The sequence below is a fragment of the Coffea eugenioides genome, chromosome 2 (assembly GCF_003713205.1).
Source record: "Coffea eugenioides isolate CCC68of chromosome 2, Ceug_1.0, whole genome shotgun sequence".
Classification (NCBI taxonomy): Eukaryota; Viridiplantae; Streptophyta; class Magnoliopsida; order Gentianales; family Rubiaceae; genus Coffea; species Coffea eugenioides.
The window spans coordinates 47,108,237-47,128,789 of NC_040036.1; the positions used below are offsets into that span (position 1 = coordinate 47,108,237).

Consider the following 20,553-nt stretch of genomic DNA (forward strand, 5'->3'; position numbering starts at 1 on the left):
ATTAAATTTGTGTGAGATGTTTGGGCCCAATGAGTACCCAAGTATTTTCCAAAAATTCTTATCAATTGATGGATATAAATGGATTAGTCCCATTTCAAATCCAATTTCAAAATTATAATATCCATTCTGCACAAAGTCCCTTTGGGCATGAGTAGTACAGATTGCCATCCCTACTCCCAACCACCCAAAACAAATAAAAAATAAAAAAAATCTTGAACTGCCCTAGTATTTTGGCACTCCACTGTAAGCCTATTATTCTCACCATCATAGAGTCAAAAAGATGCAAAGCGGAAAGTAACCCAATGGATAGAAAACAGCAGGATTTGCCTTCAAGACTTGTTTATGGTATGTTTAGAACAACAGAAAGAATAAACCAACTTACCAATTAACTACAGGTACAACGGAAGGGAAGAACGTACATGAGGAAGAAAGTTTTAGAAAAATACACATTTTACCATTACCAGCACAACATATATTTAAGCAGTCAAAACTGCAGCAATTACATCTCAGTGAAAACATATATAAAGAGACACATGCCGAAAAAAAATATAGTCAAGGTCTTTACTACATCCTTCAGCCAAAAGGCAGTGTCATGACTCTCTATCTAGCATCTCCTGGTTATTACCAAGTGTTGTGTTTCCAATCTGTGATCGTTTTGCTGTCAACAGAGAAGAATGAACAGAATTATCATCAAAATTGTACATAAATCCATCATATCAAGAGGCAAGCGCACAAACAATTAAAATTCTTTGAAGAAAGAATTAATCAACTTGGTATTGTCTCCTCAAAAATTTTAAATCCGGGTTTTTTGTCAACTTCACTTTCAGCATCTTTTCTTAACTACTCCATTCATCCATCACAATTTTTGTAAGCTTTTCAAATTTTTCATTGCTAGTTTAACTGAGTTAGCAGCTCAGGCATAACAGCATTATGTTGTTGGTCCAGTTAAAGAGAATGCCTTCAGAGACCAATAATTAAGATTAACTAACCCTCATTTACATGGTAATAAAAAACAATGACAAGCTGAAGTTTGTCATATAAACCTGGAAATACAGTGCAAATTCTATACTCACTTCGGAAAGATGATCCAGCAAGGCAAGTCAGCCTGGACTTTGTTTTAGCCTCAGCCAGTGGATCTGGTCGCCCCCGGTAAGCCATGCGAACATCCCAAACACGAATAACCCCGTCAGACGAAGCAGATGCTACTAGATACGGTTCATCCCCAGGAGCAGGACCTCTACTGTGGGAAAGCACAACAATACCTTTCACACGGGCTGAATGTGCATCTTCAATGCTATATGCAACTTTTCCCGAATTTGTATCCCAAGCGGTAATATTCCTATCCTCTCCACCAGTAAACAGAATCCCATCCTGGCAACCATCTCAATTAGCTTTCACATTTCAATAAAGAAACAATTGCAGTACTCCAGGAAGACAACTACCTCAAACAGATAAGATATACAAGTTTCACAAATAATGAAACGCACCATGCCAAATGGTCAACGGGTTAAAAAGAGTACTAATGATTGACTTCATTTAAATTGGAATTTTTCTCTAAAAAATAAGGAAATAAGCTGCACATGCTCTTGGCAAGTGCGTCAGCTGCCACAATTAGCCAAATGTCACCTAATCCCAGTTTTCTTGCAGCTGCTCTAATTTTTGGGGTGGATTCAGAAGATAAAGTAACTCAATGGCATGGTATTAAACACTAAATGATTAAGCCCATAAACTAGTCAATGAATATCAATCAATTCGGAGCTATACTATCTAGTTGTGACAACTCTTGTCAGGTACATTTTCTAAGATGCTTGAAGAACTGCTAGCATTGAGTCAAACAGGAGATTTTACTAAAGGAAATCAAAAAATAATAAAAAAAAATGCATCTCCAATGTATTGAGTACTTGCAATCTTTGTTTTTACTTGCCAAAGAGCTATTCTTTTAAGTCAATTATAGCTAGAATTACAACTTATTCAGCATCACAAGCATCAAGCTCTTTTCGGCTATATATGATGCAAACAAGGCAATCAATTTCATATACACACAAGGAGATTATATGCCAAGACAATTGAGAAGGCTATGGTTTCTTCCTAAAGGTGCAAGAGGACCCAATAAGGGAAATTGGGAAAAGACCAAAATTGATTCCTTCAGAGTTACGAAGCCAAACCACTTCTATCATAAACCAAATCACGATTACAAAGGCAACTCTCTCAGAGCAAAACTGAAAAGCCAAAACCCAATGATGTTCAACTGAACATCTGCATTGAAAGTCACTTCATGTTTTAAATCTCTGATTCTAAAAGTTTGTGTACATCTTTTATATCTTTTTTTCTTAAAATGAAGAACTCCTTTCAATTGCTTGCCCTGATCATTAATTTCCAGCACATTAGTTGCTTAAACTTGTACACCTTTTGATAAGATAATCTCATTGCATCACCACCTATATCTCACGTTAAAGTTACTACATAAGGAAGAAGAGAAGAACTTGTATCTCCTGTGACCCCCTTTACTTGTGGAGTTTATAAACATAGCATTTTCCAAGAAAATGCCTTCATTGAACTTTCTGATGAAACACATACATTTCCACATACTTATATACAATCTAAACACAAGTAGATCTTTGGCCTCTGCATGCATATCTCATGTCCTTGGAGTAGTCAAAAAGTGCATTACTAGGATTAAGGCCAAATTTTGGCATTCAAATCAAAACGTTATGCTAAACACCTAACTGGAAATTGGAATAGCTCCAACCATCAGCTACAGCCTAATGTGTGGCTTCATTTAACATTTCAGGCAGATCATACAAGCAGCAGTTTTTCCATCACCATTGATATATAACCAACCATAAGAAGAAATACCTCAGCTTTTCAACCAACCAAAAATGACTGTCAATTTAATAGGGGCAATGAAAAAGAGACCAAACAACCTTTCTACCACTAATAACCACATCATATAACTAAAACAAATACCCAAAAAAGGAAAAGCAAAATCAATTCACAAAATTGACAATTGCACGTGTCCAGTAATATCAAAACCAGGGGAAATGCTTACTGCTCCAGGAGCAGCACAAAGAACCCTTTTCTTGATATCCAATTCAGCAACTATCTTCGCGTCCTCTGACTCGTGGATATTAATTTTATCATCCAAAACCATAAAAAATTTCTCCCCACTCCCGCTAAACCTAACTATGGAAGCTTCTTTTCCCAGTCTGCAACAAAAACTCCTCCGTCCTCTCAGCAAATTCACCATAGCCAAGCACTCATCTCTCCCAACGGACAGCGCTAACGTCCCGGAAGGGTGAACAGAGAGATCATTCACCCCCTTTTTATGCACACTCTTGACAGTTTTCAAATGAACGAAAGGGTCCGCATCGTAGATGATGACGGCGCCGTCATCCGCGGCGGCAATGAGGTTCCGTGGGAGGGCGAGGGCGGAGGAAGGCGGGGTGAAGAAGCAGAGGGAGGTGATGCTGGAGGAGTAGTGGAGAGAGCCGATTTCAGAAGAAGTTGAGAGGTCATAGATTTTGATGGTGTCGTCGGAGCCTCCTGTCACTGCGGCCGAACCAGATACGGCGGCGCACTTAATTGGGGAGAGGTGACCGGGAAAGGAGAAGAGCGGGTTTAGAGAGAAAGATTGAGGGTGCTTTTGGGATTTCAGCTTGAATCCCCATAAGAAGCGCTCATAAGAGCCTGCTATTAGACTCATCTTCCTTCCTCCTGGGGTTTCGTGAGAGGGATGAGGAAGAGGAAAATAGCAGGTTTTAAGCTGTTATTTCTTTTCTTAAACCCTCGTGTTGACCGGTTTTGGTTAGGTCATGCCACTGACTTCAATATATGGTTCTTTAATTTTTTTTTTCTTTTTCTTTAATTTTTCTGGGTAAGTTCATCGGTTGTTTTATTTTTTATTTTTTGGGGCGAAGTTTATTGCTATCTTAGGTCTCAATCTCTGCGTCAAGGCCAAAATATCCAAACGTGTCAAAATTGAATCCAAATTTCTGTTAGAAACTTCCTTGACTTGTTTATAGCGGTTTCAACTTGATTTTTTTTCTTATTCCAAACTTATTAAACGTCTTTTCAAACAATATTTTCTGTACACATTTTAAAACTCTTTCAAGTCCTTTTTCTAAATTCTATGAGAACATACATAAAACACTAATTAAAATAATTAATATTGCATTTTCACCTCAAACCATGACTAGAATACAAAAATTCTAATAAAACCCTAAAATAAACTACTTTTACACGCAAATACGTAACAAATTAACTTAAACACATGTGCAAATAATATAAAATATGACACTTATCAAATGTTTCTCACCATATGATGTGAGCAGGGAGTCTCAAAGTTTTCAGCCATTTCTTCATTTAAGGGGTTGCTCAAGCTAGTCATTAGAATTATTTACTTAGTTGTTTTTTTTTTTGTTACATTCGGCCAGCTTTGCCGCTATTTGTGGTTCGAATTTAGTTAGTAGGTACTTTATGTTATTGTCGTAACTTTTCCAAGTTATTTTAGGAATTTTAAGGGTCGGCCAGCTTAAGGAAACTTGGGGGCTGAGAATTGTCATGTGTTTTCTTAGTTTGAGTAAGTTTCATGTCTTATAAACCCTATAAATAAGGTTAAATGTTTTTCAGCAATAACAAGTGGTATTTTCCAGAAAATTAACCTGAGAGAAAGCTCTCTTAGCTTTTCGAGCACGCCTAAGCACTTTAGAATTTTCTTGAGTGTTTGGTTTATCAATCAAGAAATGCACTTGATTGTAGCGCCATACTACCTTTTCTTGGGTTTGCTAGTTCGTTTTGTTGTAGGTCAAAATCATATTAACATTTGGAACCACGGAGATTAGAGGGGTCCGTATAGGAATTCCACCGCTCAAACTTGTGTTATTCACCAAAGATTTGGGACTTGTTAACGCAAATTTCGTTCCTTCAACGGAATTCATATCAATTGGGATCAAAGCTAGTTGGTGATTTTTTAGGTTATATCCCTTCATTTTTACTCAAATTCATTAGTTCTTTTCGATTTTGTGTCATTCGCTGTTGTTTCTAGTGATCCGTTAGGGTTCTTGTTCATCACGTCTTAGAGTTTTGTGTCACATTAGAGTTCTTGTTGAAATTTGTCTGAAACTTTTAGTCGTTTGTTTCTTCTTGTTTCCATCCAGTTTTGAGTCAATTTGTGTTATTTATTCATGGTATTGTTCCAGTTAAAAAAAAAAAAAGTGAAGTCGTGTTAGGGTTTCTGAAGTTAACCTTGTTTTAGGATTTCTTGTTTTGTTATGTTACTTGTTCCTTTGTCCCGTGGCATTCTTTAATTTCTGGGGTCTTCAAAATCTGGCTTTATTTTTGTTGCATCCGAGTCAAAAAAAAAAATTCTGTCATCTTTTTTTGAAGAAACCCAAGAGTGTGATCCTAGCATTTCTTGTTCATGAAGTGGTGCAATTGGAATTACGAACTGACCTTGCTTCTTTCTTCGAATTTTGAGACAAAACTTGGGATTTTTTGAACTTCTTGATTGCTAAAGAAACAATCTTGAGTTTCTTGAGGTCTTAAGTTACCGTTTTTGAAGCCTTGTGAAACCCTAAATCCTTGTCTTGGGGAATTCAAAGAAACAAGTGAGCTGTTGGGGTCTAATCTTCGAAACTTTCTTTGTTTCTTAAATCCTTGAATCACCTTCTTAATTGTTTTGTGGGAATCTTGAAACTAGCTGGGGTTTTTGGGATCGAATCTTTGATCAATAAAAGCTGCAAAAATCCTACCTGCGCAAATCCTAGTGTTTATCGTTCAAGTTCTTGGCTGTTGTATCAAAAAAAATTATTACAGCCACGAATTTGATCCATAAAGTGACCAGAAAAAGGTGTTGGTTGTGTTTTTTGGAAGGTCAAAATTGGCTGGACAACCAAATAAAAAAAAAAGCCACAACAACTTTCCAAATCACAATCGGATTCCTTTTGTTAGAACAATCCGATAGCGAGTTGGCAAATTCTTTTGGAAATTCGTTGAATACATCCTATCTAATCCTTGTTTCATTGGGAAAAGGGGTTTATTTTCCATAATTATTCCAAGAATTCCAACTACAAGGCGGTTTCCTAATTGCTACACTACACACTAGCATCGGATCCTTCCTTTCCTAGTGTTCCAGTGTTGGATCAATAACCAGTTTTTGTGTCATTATTTCTAACTTATTTCCAGTAGTTTTTAGTCCTAATTTTGTCCTTAAATTCCAGATTATCAGGTGTCAAATTTCCAAATGCGGTCTTGTTCATTCTAGTCATTGTTGTGTCATTAATCAAGTAGTTGATTGAGTCATTTAAGCTAGTAATTTCTAGTGAATTTCCAGCTTCATTCTTGCTCCAAAACTCGAATTTTCCTCCTCAAAATTTCCAGAATTGTGTCATCTCTTGTTGCTACAAGGGAGAAATGCAACATAACGGGTATGAAAAACTAAAATTCGTAACATAATTTTCCTTCTTATAGGGGGATAATAGCATGTTAAGGTTAAGAAGTCATATTCGTCCATTTTTCATATTCGAAGGATGACTCTTCTAATCTTGGCAAATAAATGAACTAACCTATTTTTCTAATTAGCTAAATGAAATGCAAATTTAAATAATATGGTTTGCACATATAGGAACAAGGGAATAATATAGGAGGACATATCATGCAAATGAAAATAATCTAAAATAGCAAATATACATGAAAATGCAATAAATGTCACACAAAGTATGAATCTTGTGCATGGATGGCCTATGGGTCTAATATTGGACTAATCCATTTCTACAAGTCCTCACTAGCATTGGACTAGTGAAAAATCGGAGAGAAAAATCACAACTAGCGTTGAACTAGTGTGGTGACGTCATGCACTCATTTTAAATAAACAAAACATAGAGCATAATCAAAACAAATGAACACATAGAGCACATAAAGCACATAAGCATAATATTTAGATGCAAATCATAAGAAAAGCAAATAAAACACATGAGCATATAAACACACAAGCACATAAGATTTAACTATTACATTGGGAGTATTAACTACAATCTAAAAGGGGAAATAAAAGATAATAAATCTATTTAATTTATCTATTATATTTATCTAACTAATTACATTTCTTGCAAAAATAAAATCTATCTATTACGTTACCTATGTAATTACATTTCTTTCACAAAAAAATATAACATATCTATTACATTTTGGGCATTTAAATGCCCCCCAAATAATTATAAGGCTTAAATTAAATAAACAAACATAAAAATGAATAAAAATTAAAATAAATAAATAAATAAATAAATAAAAACACATCAAACACATAGGAGTTCATAGTTAAAATTTAGACAGTAATAGGGGTATAGACAGATAAATTTTATTTAATTTGTTTAGTCAAGATTTATTAAAATTAAATTGATCTTGATTAAGTTAAATTAAATCATAGAAGTCCATTATATTTTGGGCTGACAAATTGAGCCAATATTATATGGACTATTAAATCAAATTAAATTTGTGATGTCCATTTAAACTGAAGTGGATTAATTCATTTATTAATTCACAATGAACTATTTTAGTGGGCTTACTATGTAAGTCCAATTTAAATGGATTTCTTGAATTATAAGTCATCCAAAATGCTGGAAGGTTCTAGAGGGTTTTCTTGAGGACCTAACCTACATATTTTGGCTATAAATAGAGATCTTCTCTCAAAACAAAAGACATTGAAATTCCTAAATTTTAGAGAAACTCTATCAAATTTTCAAGAGTTTTCCCCTTAAATTCAAATCCAAATCAAGTTAAACAAATCTTCCTTCCATTCGTGTTGAAGATTTAAAGATTCTAATATTCAACGTCATCATCAAATCATTCGTTTTCAACGCCAAAATTATAGGAAACGCCCTCTTGGTCAGAAACCAACCCTTCTCGACCCTTTGATTGAAGTCATTTGAAAATAAGAATCAAGGATTAATTTCTTTGGTTCAAGAATTTTCAGAGATTGTAACCCTCTTATTATTTGATTTAATATATTTGATATTTATGCAAGTTTTTTTTTTTTGTCTTTTATTTAGGTAACGAAAGTTGTGCTTACAAATATTTGGTACACCCAGTGGGTTCATCTCTATGTCTCATCTCTTCCTTTTTACAAGTTGTTATTTCAAGACATCACTAATGGACTCAAAGAAGGAAAGTGTTGGCCTTGAAGATTCAATCTTTGTTGCTCCTACAAATAAAGAGGCACGATATGTTGGTCCCGTGACAAGGAGCAAGATTAATGCATTTGCGCAAAAAGTTAAAGAGGATGATGCTGCCATCCAAGAGGAGAATCTTGAAGTATTGCCTAGTGACGAGGATGACCACGACTCAAGTTTCAATGACTTAAGTGACTCAATTAGTTTTGTGGTGAAGCATGTGATGATGACCAACACTACAACTGTTGAAGATCAAATTTCTAATTTGACCAAGATTTTTGAAGGGCTGGCTATTCATGTGCAAAATTGAGATGCTAAGATTGCCAAATTAATGGACATGTTGGAATGCATAAGTGAGAATAGTCCAAACACACCTAAGCAGCAATTCAAGATGCAGGATGAGGTCGAAACATCTTCAAAATCTGAGGAAAAAGACGTTTCAAAGTCCCATTTGATGAAGGAGATTTCAGTCTCTCCTAATGGCACAATTCATGTTGACACTCTTAAGGAGTTCATTGAAGGCACAATAAAAAATAAACATGTTGGGGCCACTAAAGACATTCAAAACTTATGCCAAACCATACACTGCAAGAGTTTATGGTTAAAGATGTCTGACGGTTACCAACCTCCAAAGTTCCAATAGTTTGATGGCAAGGGCAATTCTAAACAACACATTGCACACTTTGTAAGGACGTGTAATGATGCTGGCACTGATGGCAATTTGCTTGTCAAGCAATTTGTTCGTTCATTAAAAGGTAATCTCTTTGATTGGTATACAGATCTTGAACCTGGTTCTATTGATAGTTGGGAACAGTTAGAGTAAGAATTTTTAAATCGCTTTTATAGTATGAAATGGATTGTTAGCATAACTGAACTTTCCAATGCATGACAATGGAAGGATGAACTAGTTGTCAATTTCATTGAGTGTTGGAGGACTCTAAGTCTAAATTGCAAAGATCAAATCTCTAAATCATTCGCGATCGAGATGTGTATCCAAGGCATGCATTAGGGACTCCACTACATTTTACAAGAAATACAAACCGAGACTTTTGATGAGTTATCAACAAAAACTCGCAAAATGGAGATTAATCTTGATGGGCAAGAGCCATTCATTTGTTATTGATTCTCATGAAATCATGGACAAGTCACAATCAAAGAATGGGGGCACGACTTCTACAAATTTTGAAGAATCCATGATAGCAAGTATTGTACCGATCAAAGCCTCTTCAAAGAAAAGAAGAAAAGTGACTCTAAAGTCCAGTCATTTACAAGAAGGTGGGGGCAAAAGAGAAACCTTCAAAGATATGCAAGAAAAATAGTATCCATTTAATGACTCTGATGTCCCAAGGATACTTGATGATCTTTTACAAGCGGAACTTATTGAGTTATCAAGGTCAAGGCATCCTGACCTTCGAGGATAAAAATAATGTATGCACGTATGAAGTGCTTCCTTCGAGGGGAGGGATTGAATACCATTAAATATGCATAAAGGCTCTACGGTAATTACCCCCTACTAAGATGTAAAGCGCGATATAAGTAAATAAATGAAAGTAAATAATCAAGCCATTCATCACATACGCGAAGAAAGGGAAACAAATACGATTGTGAAATGTAAAAGATCCTAAAAAGAAAAATTCAATCTAAAATATCCAAATATAATAAGCGAAATGGTTAGAAAAGGAAAAGATGACTAAACAAGTGCTCAGACTCAATAGTGATTCCCCAGTGGAGTCGCCAATCTGTTGCACCCCATTTTTTGTGATAAAAAGGTTTTTGTAAAAAATGTGTTTTTTCATTTAAAAAAAATAAGCAAAAAGGGGCATAAAATGGGGCCTTAAAAATGTGATAGTTTGGACCCAAAATTTAGTCTAAAAGGGGTTTTAGAAAAAGGAGTCGCCACTTGGTATCAAATTTAAGTATACCAAATCACCCAAAATATTTTTGACCAAAAATAAACTAAAACCCTTTTTGACAACTTTAGATCTTTGAAAATGAGAGAAATTGAGTTCGAACGTCATAATTAAAGAAAGGAGAGACAAAGGTTCGATCAGTTCAAACCTTAGGTACCCTTTTAATCTAGTCTAAGCGAGTTGCGAAGTTTAAGCAAAATTTTCCGAATCTAACCTTTAAACTGATCACGTTTGGATGTTTCTATTTGGATGTAAACCTAAACTTAAATAAGATATCAAAAGAAAGCAAAATGTTCATTCAAGATCTAACGAGTACCAATCCAATTAATTGCAAAGTTCAAATAATTTTTTGAAGAGGTCACGAGTATGCAAAAATAAGACTCAAAAGAAATAAAATTTATAATGTATATATAGAAGTATATATAACCAAAAAGATTGGAATGCAACATAATGGGTACGAGAGACAAAAAAAACTCGTGACACAATTTTCTTTCTTATAGAGGGATTAATGGAGTATTTAAGTTAGAAAGTTATAATTGTCCATTTTTCATGTTCATAAAGTGATTCTTCTAATCTAGGCAAGCAAATGAACTAACTTATTTTCTAATTTCCTAAATGAGACGCAATTCGAAATGATATGGTTCACACATATAGAGGGTAAGGAAATAATATAAGAGAAAATATCATGCAAATGAGAAAAGATCCTAAAATAGAAAAATATGCATGAAATGGAATAAAAAACACATAATACATGAATCCAGCGCATGGATAACCTAAGGGCATAGTATTGGACTAACTCATTTCTAGAAATTTTTTACTAGCGTTGGACTAGTATAGTGACATCATACATTTATCATTTATAATAAGGCATGTAAAAGATAGACTAAAGCAAATAAACACATAAGATCACATAGAGCATATAACACATAAACATGATATCTAGAAGCAAAATCCTAAGGAAATCGGATAAAAGAAATAAGCACATAAACACATAAACATACGAAACCTATCTATTACAATGGGAGATCTAACTACAATCGAAAATGGAAGTATTAAAAAATAAATCTATCTACCTTATATATTATATTTAGGGACCTAATTACAATCTAAAATTGAAAAATATAGTAAAATAAATCTATCTATCATATCAATTACATTAGTCTATCTAATTACAATTTTTGCAAAAACATTACCTATCTATTACATGTTGAACTATTTAAGTACCTCCCAAATAATTATAAAATTAACTAAAAAATATTTAAAAATTTGAATAAAATTTAAAATAAATAAATAACAAAAACATGTAAAATCATATAAACGTATAGGAGCACGTAGAAACACATAAGAATATATAATCGAAATTTAAAAAATAATAGGGGTACCTCCCTATGTATATTCAGAATCGACAAAAGAATCACGACACCAATTTAATTGGAAACAGAAAAATACTAAATTCAGATTATTATGTTAAAAAAGTAAATAAACTCAAAACACTCAAAAATTACAATTTAAATACATGCAAGAGAAGCATAATTAACAATTAAAAGAAGGGAACAATTATAATTGAGAACTCAAAAAACTATTAGAGACTAAATTACAAAAATAGAAAGTTTTTGGGTCAAAATATAATTTTTCAAAAGATTAGGGGTCAAAATTAAATCAAGATAAAGTTTAAGGGGCCAAAATATAATTAAATTAAGGGTCGAAATGAAAGAAATCTAAAATATTTGGACCACAATAAAATTACTCAAAAAATTAGGGGCAAATTTTAAAAATCGTTTCTAATTTGAGAAAAATGCAAACAAAACAAATTTGGGCTATCATTTTTTATAGTACCTGGGCCAGACTACTCTAAACCCAAAAGAAAAATGCAAGCCATTCCATAAAAAAAATGAGCAAACTCAATTGAAATTTAAACATACTTAAATATAATGCAAATATTGGGTTTAACTCCAAAACCCAGTTACAAGCCCAATAAAAAACCAAAACACAAGCCCAACCAGAAATAAATAAACAAGCCCAACGTTTTTTTTTCTTCTTTTCTTTTTTCTTTTTCTCTTCTTCTTCCTCACCTCCTATGAGCCATGGCAGACACCAGCGCCACTGCCACCGGACCTCCGCTAGCTGCTGGCGACTTCTCCGATCGTAAAATTTCACCAAAATACACCTCCCCACTCGATTTTTCGCGTAAAATCCGTATTCCACTTTAGTTTTCACAATAAATGCACAAAAATGGGGTCAAAAACCTAATTTACAGTTGGGTTTCCATTTTTCTAATTCAATCAAATCTTCACTAAAACTCGTGAAAAATATAGCAAAACAACCCTTACAAAATCTACAACACTACAGTAAAGAAAATGATGAATTAAAGCAAAACAGTCCCAACTTTAAAAAAACCAATTTCATGCTTTCCAGGCTAAGAACTCAAAAATTTTCATTAATAAAAAAAATTCCAGGCCATGAACTAGTTAATGTCCTCTGTCTCGACAAAATATATACACGAAATTGGCTTCTTTAATTCGGTTCCTTATTGAGATATTTTATCAAACACATAGAATGCATACAAAAGAACCACTTTTCTTTTCCCCAATCTTGTTTGTGACCTATCCCAATATCTCAAATAATAAAAGAAACCAGCAAAAATAAGAAAAAATTAAACAACAAAAACATGGATTTAATATGATTAAAAGCTGAAAAAAATACCTCAATGAAAGTGGTAGTTCCTTGGTTAACATTTTTTATGAAATTCCTAAGCCTCAACCGTCCCTTTGTTTTCTTTGTTTGCTTCCTTTCCTCCACTTTTCTTATCCTATCTTCTTATTGGCTTGTGTGTGTGGGTGTTTGTAGTGTGTGTGAGTGTAAAAGGAGAGAGGGAGCCAAGAGGATTTGGGAGATTGAGGGAAAAAAATGTCCTAGTTGTGTCAGTGCAAGTGGGTGTTGTACTGGATTAGGGGCAGGAGCGGTCCGTCTGGACTGCTCCTGAACGGTTCCCTCACAAGATCGAACGTGAGGCGAGAAATGGTCCAAGTCAGCAAGCCTTCAGGTGAAACCAAAACGACGACGTTCTATTAACTGAGAAGGGAAAAAAATTCTAAAATCGTATCTGGGGTAACGGCAAGTTACGGAACGGCAGCAACGTTGGTAAGCGTCCTCCCGCCCAAAATGAAAGGTTGATTGAAGGTTCCCACTTAGACTCTCTCCCAAACCCACGAAGCAGTTGCTGAAATTCACAACTGTCAAAAACTAGGGCAATAGACGAGAGGAGAAATAATAGAGAAAAAGAGGAGATTGGCAAGAACAGTCTGACATTGGAGTCAAGCTGTGGAACTGCGGCATTGTTGAAGGCTGAGTAGAGGAAGCAGAAGGAAGAAGTGGTGGCAGAAGGCCAATTTTGTTGTGAATCGGCTTTAGTAAAAGAAGAAGAAAGGTGAACCCAAGTTACAAAGTTGAAGAGCGTGGGATCCTGAGTAGTGAAAGACCACAAATCGTAAAGGTAAAACATGTGGAAGCCTGGGATGATACAGTAATGTGTGTAATTTATACTTCAAAGTGGAAGGACCTTACTTGTGGATGTTTTTGGTGTACACTGTGATGTTTTTGTGTATAGTAAGTAAAAAAGTTCAGCGTGATAGGAGTGTTATGTAAAATTGTCTGTGATCGTCGAAACAGGAGAGTGGGAAAGGAGGGGGAAATCTTGCGGCACAACTGCTTGATAAAATGTGTGAATGGGTTTGGGATTTCGTAGGCGTAAAAATGGGTGTAGATGCTAAATTACGATATGCTAAGTAGATAGTACAATGCGTTAAGTGTATCATACACTGCGAAACTAAATAGTGACGAGATAATTCAGTGCAAGGAAGGGTCATATAGCACGTTGGCTAAAAATTATGTTATGTGGGAAAAAAGTGACATGGAGAAACATTGATACGGTGTATTAAAGTGTAAAGCATTAACATAAGAAAGTCAAAACTTGTGAGATGTAGTACATAGTATAAGGAAAAGGTCTAGAAAATGACAAAGGGTAGAGGCGAAGGACAAATTAGAAATGATAGTCTGAGATTGGTATGTTATATTTGAGATTTCATTGGTGTATGTCTAGTGTATCAGTTGATGTGCATGAACACAATGTTGGATAAGTCTTACATGTTGTGGACTATCAGGCACAGAGAAGCAAAGAGTAAAAATGTTAGTGTAAAATGGTATGTCTCATTTTTGTGATTTTCATTAGTGTATCTGTTCTATTAGTTCACGTGCATGAAGACAATGTTGGATAAGTATTACATATTGTTAGATAACTGTTACATGGTGTGGATTAATAGGTACAGGACAGAAAGAAAAGAGAAATGTTAAGACTGAAATTTGAATGGCGTATTTGGGACTGCATTGATGTATGCTTATTGTATTAGTTGTTGTGCATGAACAAAGTGTTGGATAGATGCTACATGGTGTTGGATAACTATTACATGGTGTGTATTAGCAGGTACCGGTCAGAAAGAGAAGAGAAATGTTAGATTGAAATTTGAATGTCGTACGTGGGACTGCATTGATGTATGTTTATGGTATTAGTTCTTGTGCATGAACAAAGTGTTGGATAAGTGTTACGTGGTGTTGGATAAATGTTACATGGTGTGGATTAGCAGGTACCGGCGAGAAAGAGAAGAGAATTATTAGATTGAAATTGGAATGTCGTATTTGGGACTGCATTGATGTATGTTAGATTGTATTAGTTATTGTGCATGAACACAGTGTTGGATAAATGTTACATGGTGTGGATTAACAAGTACATAGAAGAAACAGAGTAGAAATGTTAGCGTGTAACTGGTATGTCGTATTTGAGACTTCGGTGGTGTATGTTTATTGTATTCGTTGTTATGCATGAACAGGATGGCACGGATAAGAAGTGAAAGACGGAACAAGAGTTTAGGCGAAAATGAAGGAATAGAGGCAGCAGATACAAGTGAAGTCAAAGAACCAGTTCCACCGTTGAATGCGTGGATGAAGTTTAGGTAATATTGATGTTTATTGAAAATAATAATCATGAGTAGAATGCACAGCTAATTGGTTAATATTTAATGTGTGTAGGAAGGAGTATCAAAGCACCGTTCCAGCGAAAGGCATTAAGATAACAGAGGTATGTATTAAGAACTAAATAAAGTATTAATTGTTTATAGTTGGTGCGCGGTAAAGTAAAAAACACAATTAGAAAAGGGTTAATATCAAAAACCTCCCTTGAGGTTTCTTTTAATCACACCTAGCACCCTCCATGTGTTCGAATTCACACTTAGCACCCCTGCAATGACAATTTTGGTGTCATTGTCAGCCTCTTTATTTCAAAATGATAGCAAAAAAATGAATTGTAGGATAGAGGCTTTATTTTTGTTCCACCTGTACCCATAGCCCAAAAAGAGTTTATTTCCTAGTAGCAAAACAGGTCTAAATCTTGTTCTTTAGTATATGTAAATGATCATCTACTAAATAATAGGATACCATCAGGGTTGTAACACAATTACATATCTTCATACACCATGGAGTATGCTGATATGTATCGTTTGGAGGGATGCGAGGTAGGGAAGGGTGTTAGATCAATCATCCTTGAATAGTGTAACACGTTTTGAACATTCTGTAATTTTATGTAAGTTTCTTGTATATCTTTACAATAGATTGCGTCTCTGCTATTAAGGTTTACAAATAATTCACGTAGAGTTACACATTATTTAAAAAATGTTACATTGATCCGAACGGAGATAAAAAATGTGAGTATGGATTCTCATAATGGCAGCAATAGTTTCAGAATGTGGTTGTAGTTGTAAATAAACTTGCTCTTCCATGAATTTTTTGATTTTTTTTAAATCTTTTTTGGTATGCAGTTTTCTTCTTAGTTCTTGTAGTGGAGTATTGGTCTCCGTATACTGCATTGATTATTTTTAAATTATGGCCGTTCAACTTTGGTTATGGTATAACAATACTTATCCGAATTTCTTTTTGCCTCTAAACGAGTTAAGGTTGTTTATGGCATGGGATAAATGTTGGTGATTTTTGGGTAATTTCTCACCTTTTGATTAGGAGAACCTGTCACATCCTACTGTCGGGAGTGCTATGTGTGATTTCGAAAACTTGGGGGGTGCTACATGTGATTAGAACAAACATTATGGGAGGTTTCTGATATTAATCTGTGTTAGAAAATGCTGAATTATATATAACATGATTCATGATTATATGCATCCAATGCAGTATAATAAAATGGCCAAAACAGCATATGATATTGAGCGAGGAAGAAGTCTAGAATCGAAAAGAGAACTATCGGAAAGAGAAAGAGGAGTACTAGAGAGAAATGGCGCGGCTTGGAAAGACTATACCGGGAAAATAGCAGATTAAGGTAAGCACAAGGCATGGATGCTAAAATAGGTTGTTACGTGATAATCTGTGTATGTCTAACTAGTTTTTCTGCTTGAACTTAATTATAGAATCCGAAGTACACCATTCGTTGTTCACCAAATCAGATGGTTTGGTTAGCGTCGAACATTGATGAAACAAAAAAACAGCAAATCAGAGATATGGGGTTTGGAGGGCTGCTGGAAATAAAGTGTCGCTCCATTCCGAACGGCATAGCAACCTAGTTGATCGACAATTTTAATCCTACACTAAGTAACTTTCAGCTACATAGAGATGGTGTGCTACCCTTAACAGCAAAAGACATCAGTTTAATCCTTGGAATCCCAAATGATAGCCCCTTATCAGTTGAAGATACTGATAGCAGTAAGGGTGGAGATTCTGGACCAAGTCGCCGAACATACAAAAGGAAACAGCTGCCCGAAGAGTTAGTAAGCATGAGCGGTGGGGACGAGTTCAAGCGACTATTTGTTGCATTTACTTGTGGATGTCTATTAGCTCCAACTACACGGGCTAAGCATAAAATTCGGCTATGGGGTTGCACGAAGGTGGTTACTGAGGTGCCCTCATTAAACTGGGCAGAGTACGTTAGAAATGTACTATGCAATATTAGAAATACAGAAGAAAAGGGGAAAACAGCACCAATATGTTGGGGGTTGCATGTTTGTCCTACTGGTAAGTTTAGTTACGTGATATTGAAAGTTAGTAAGTGATCTAAGTAGTAGGGGATGCAACGAAAACAAATTTTAAGTAGGCACATGAAGGTTGTTTATGCATAGTACTTGAATTGCAGGTGATATAATTGATGTGTCAGTCTCCAATTGAATTGCAGGTGCATTACCTTGATCGAGTGACAATACTGAAGCACAGAGTGGCTCAAAGGCATGGACAGATGCTTTAATTTCAGAACGGGATGCATTGGAGATCGATAATCTCGGAGGTTATGAAAAAGGAAAACTAGTAAGAGCGATAAAATTTTTTTGATGGATTTTAAGAGCGATAAAATTTTTTTTGATGGATTTTAACTTACTAGTTTGTATGTATAGGCCACACATACCATGTACGTATGAAGTGATGGTTTGATTTTGTTTTCGTAGATTGGGACGCATGAAGAGGAAGAGGCTGAATCTAGTGCACAAATAAATGAACTACCCCCTGAGCTAGTTGGAATAATGATGGACAGCGGCATCATGATATCGCAGTAAACTGCCTAACTATTAAAACTGATACTTCATTATGCGCTATTGTTGCTTAAGTTAAAGTTATACATTTTTTATGATTTGAACAATCATTTGTAAGCAGCCACAGCTACGTAACTTAGGAAAGTAATCTTGTCAAATACAATCATTAAGTGTTGACGTACAGCACACAATCATTTTGCGTTTGCTATGCTTGACGTACAAAATCAGGAAATTTAGTTGTAAATGGAGTATGGGACAAAGAACTAGTTAAGCTTTGTAAAAAGGTGGCAAGATTTTTCAAACGCCGATCACAAATAACACTAGTGTTCAGCTATAATGTAGCTACATTTGAAACGTAGTCTGCTCGTATCGCTTGTTCCATATTTTATGGCAGAAACGAGAGAGAAAAAAAATTCTCGAATATTATTCATGCAAAATACAAAGTTAATTGTATACTTCATGCAATTTGTGTGCCAAATACACCTTAAGTCATTTTCATGTATATGGTGTACATAACTTTTCTTGAAAAATATTTCACCACCTGAAAGCGAAAAGGCAGATTTCGTGAGGTCCATGAGGAAGTAATACAGGTCAGTGCATAATATGATGAATTCATCTGTTCGGATTAAGTCGAAACGGGCTATTCATTGTGGTTTGTTTATGTATAAGCAGGTTGAGCTTTCAAAAGTGTACAGTATGACAGTGAGTTGCCAAAGAAGGATATTAAAGATTGCAGAATTGCTGTGTTCTCATCCTAGGGCCAAAGCATCAGCAACAGAGGTCGTTTCAAACAAAAAGTAGAAACAGAGGATGTCTGATTCAGAGCAAATACATCTTGATATGGACAGTGAAGATCATTCGGAATATCAATCGGCAGAAGCAGGAAAGGACTCCAATGCTGACGATGACGGTGATAGTGAAAAAGAACAAGATGCAGGCGGTAATGATGATGACATTGGGACTCCAACCAGAGCAATAGATGAATTGTAACATACACTCAACTGGTTGTAATGCAATCCGTACAAAGTGAAACGTACAGGCCACTGATGTGTAACTCTTTATCCACGTGACCCTTAATATTGGTGTACAGGTCATTTCATGACAAAAGTTGCATAATTTGTTTTATTGTCTGAACAGATGTGACACAGTTCAATGGCATGCATTGAACTCTACAGCTTCCACTGCCAGGACGAAATTGTTTGCCCTGGAATGCATTGTCCAGTGATATTTTAGCACATTGTTCTTTGTTGGCGGACTATAAAAGGGCGCGGGTGCAGTAGTATATCTCTCAACAACAAAAAAATTTTCGTCCACCTTTCATTACTGCACAAACATTTTTCATTTTAAATTACTTCACACTTCCCATATCATTCTACTGAAGGGTGGCAATGAACTCGTGCCTGAAATTTATTATTAGTATTCTTCAACCCGCCTCTAACTTCAATTGCAGTGTCATCAATAGAGGGTTCACACAAAAATCAAGTTCTTGGCTGCCAAATAGCAGCCAGTAGGTTGTATGATGTTCGAGAAGATCTCGCTAATTTAATGAGATGTTCGAGAAGGCCTCGCTACATCAATTGTTTTGGGGTTCGAATCGATCATCTTTATGTTCTCATTAGACACTTACTAAAGTGTCTAATGAAATTTTATGTGTTGGGGGGAGGACTTGTTGTTTGTGCCGAGTGCAATTGCACAAACAAGAGAAGAGGAAAGGTTCATCAGATATTAACTAGTTGTAGTATCACTAGTTGTAATATCAGAAAATTTCTAGTTGTAATATCACTAGTTTTAACTAGATAAGACGAAAAACTGCCGATTGCAAATTCATTAGTTGTAATGAATTATAACATATATATAACTAGTTGTAACTCAAAATGGTACATGGCGTAATCAAAATTTGTTGCATTTTAAATATTAGTTACCATACTTTCAAATTACTTGTCCCAACGAAGTATCATGTTCTTCTGTGAAACTGTTACTTATTATGTGGTCACGTGGAACCAAGCCGAGCCGCCAATTGTAAGTTCATTTCTGTACTGAAGGAGTACTACCTATTGAAGTGCTTCCCCAACTATCTGTAATACTTATCATTAATACAATTATAAACAAATTGTCTAAGTTTTAACATACAAGCAAATGACAAGGTGCCTGTACAAGCACATCAATAAGCGGTAACAGCTTATTAATTTCTTGTAACGTACATATGCTGGTTGCAACTTCTTGTTACACTTGAAAGGTAAGGTGACTGATGTATAACTGGGTATTCACGACCCAATTGTTGTTGGAGTACAGGTCATGATCCAATCGAATTGAACCATTATTCCATCCACACACTATACATTTGACCAAACGTTGAGTCTATTCTCTCGTTAATAAGTGGTTTCCATGGCTTCACCAACTCACCCAGGAGTACTATCCTGTGGAGAACAGCATGAAATGACACAGCAAGCAGTTGGTCAAGTTGCCAGAAGAAACCATTTACTATGCATGGTCTGAAACAGGTGCTCCGTTAAAAATTTCTACCTCTTTTTTTCTCCCACCTTTTTCTTTATCAGTAGATCCTTTCTTTCATCCAACCAAAAAGCAGTAGATATCAGCATAGTCATGCAATCCACAAACGAAGGATCTCATACAAGCTCACCATCAAATGTTCGGCAAAAAAGACGGAAAGTATCGTTGGGTCCAACAAATGCCATCAGCAAGTACGAAACACCAGACGGGAGGATTTTATATGGTACCAAACGCGAGTTCAAGAATGCTCCGCTTAACACCAACAACTCTCTGGGAAATTTAGGTCACATTTTTAAAAATACCGTCAATAATCATCTACCGTCTGGCTATTCCGTTATGGACCATAAACCCATATGGGAGCCTGTTCGTGAGCGAAGAATGGAATTAGAGGTACTT

General features: G+C 35.4%; 1 protein-coding gene across 1 annotated transcript; it reads right to left on the bottom strand.

The window, feature by feature from the left end:
* Window positions 1-305: 305 nt before the first annotated feature.
* LOC113760863 (p21-activated protein kinase-interacting protein 1) lies at window positions 306-3,783 on the bottom strand. Its single transcript, XM_027303600.1, has 3 exons — window positions 3,050-3,783; window positions 1,074-1,371; window positions 306-658 (listed from the first exon to the last, which is right to left on the bottom strand). The coding sequence occupies exons 1-3, from the start codon at window positions 3,701-3,703 to the stop codon at window positions 591-593; spliced, it is 1,020 nt and encodes a 339-aa protein (XP_027159401.1). The 5' UTR covers window positions 3,704-3,783; the 3' UTR covers window positions 306-590.
* Between the last annotated feature and the right edge of the window lie 16,770 nt (window positions 3,784-20,553).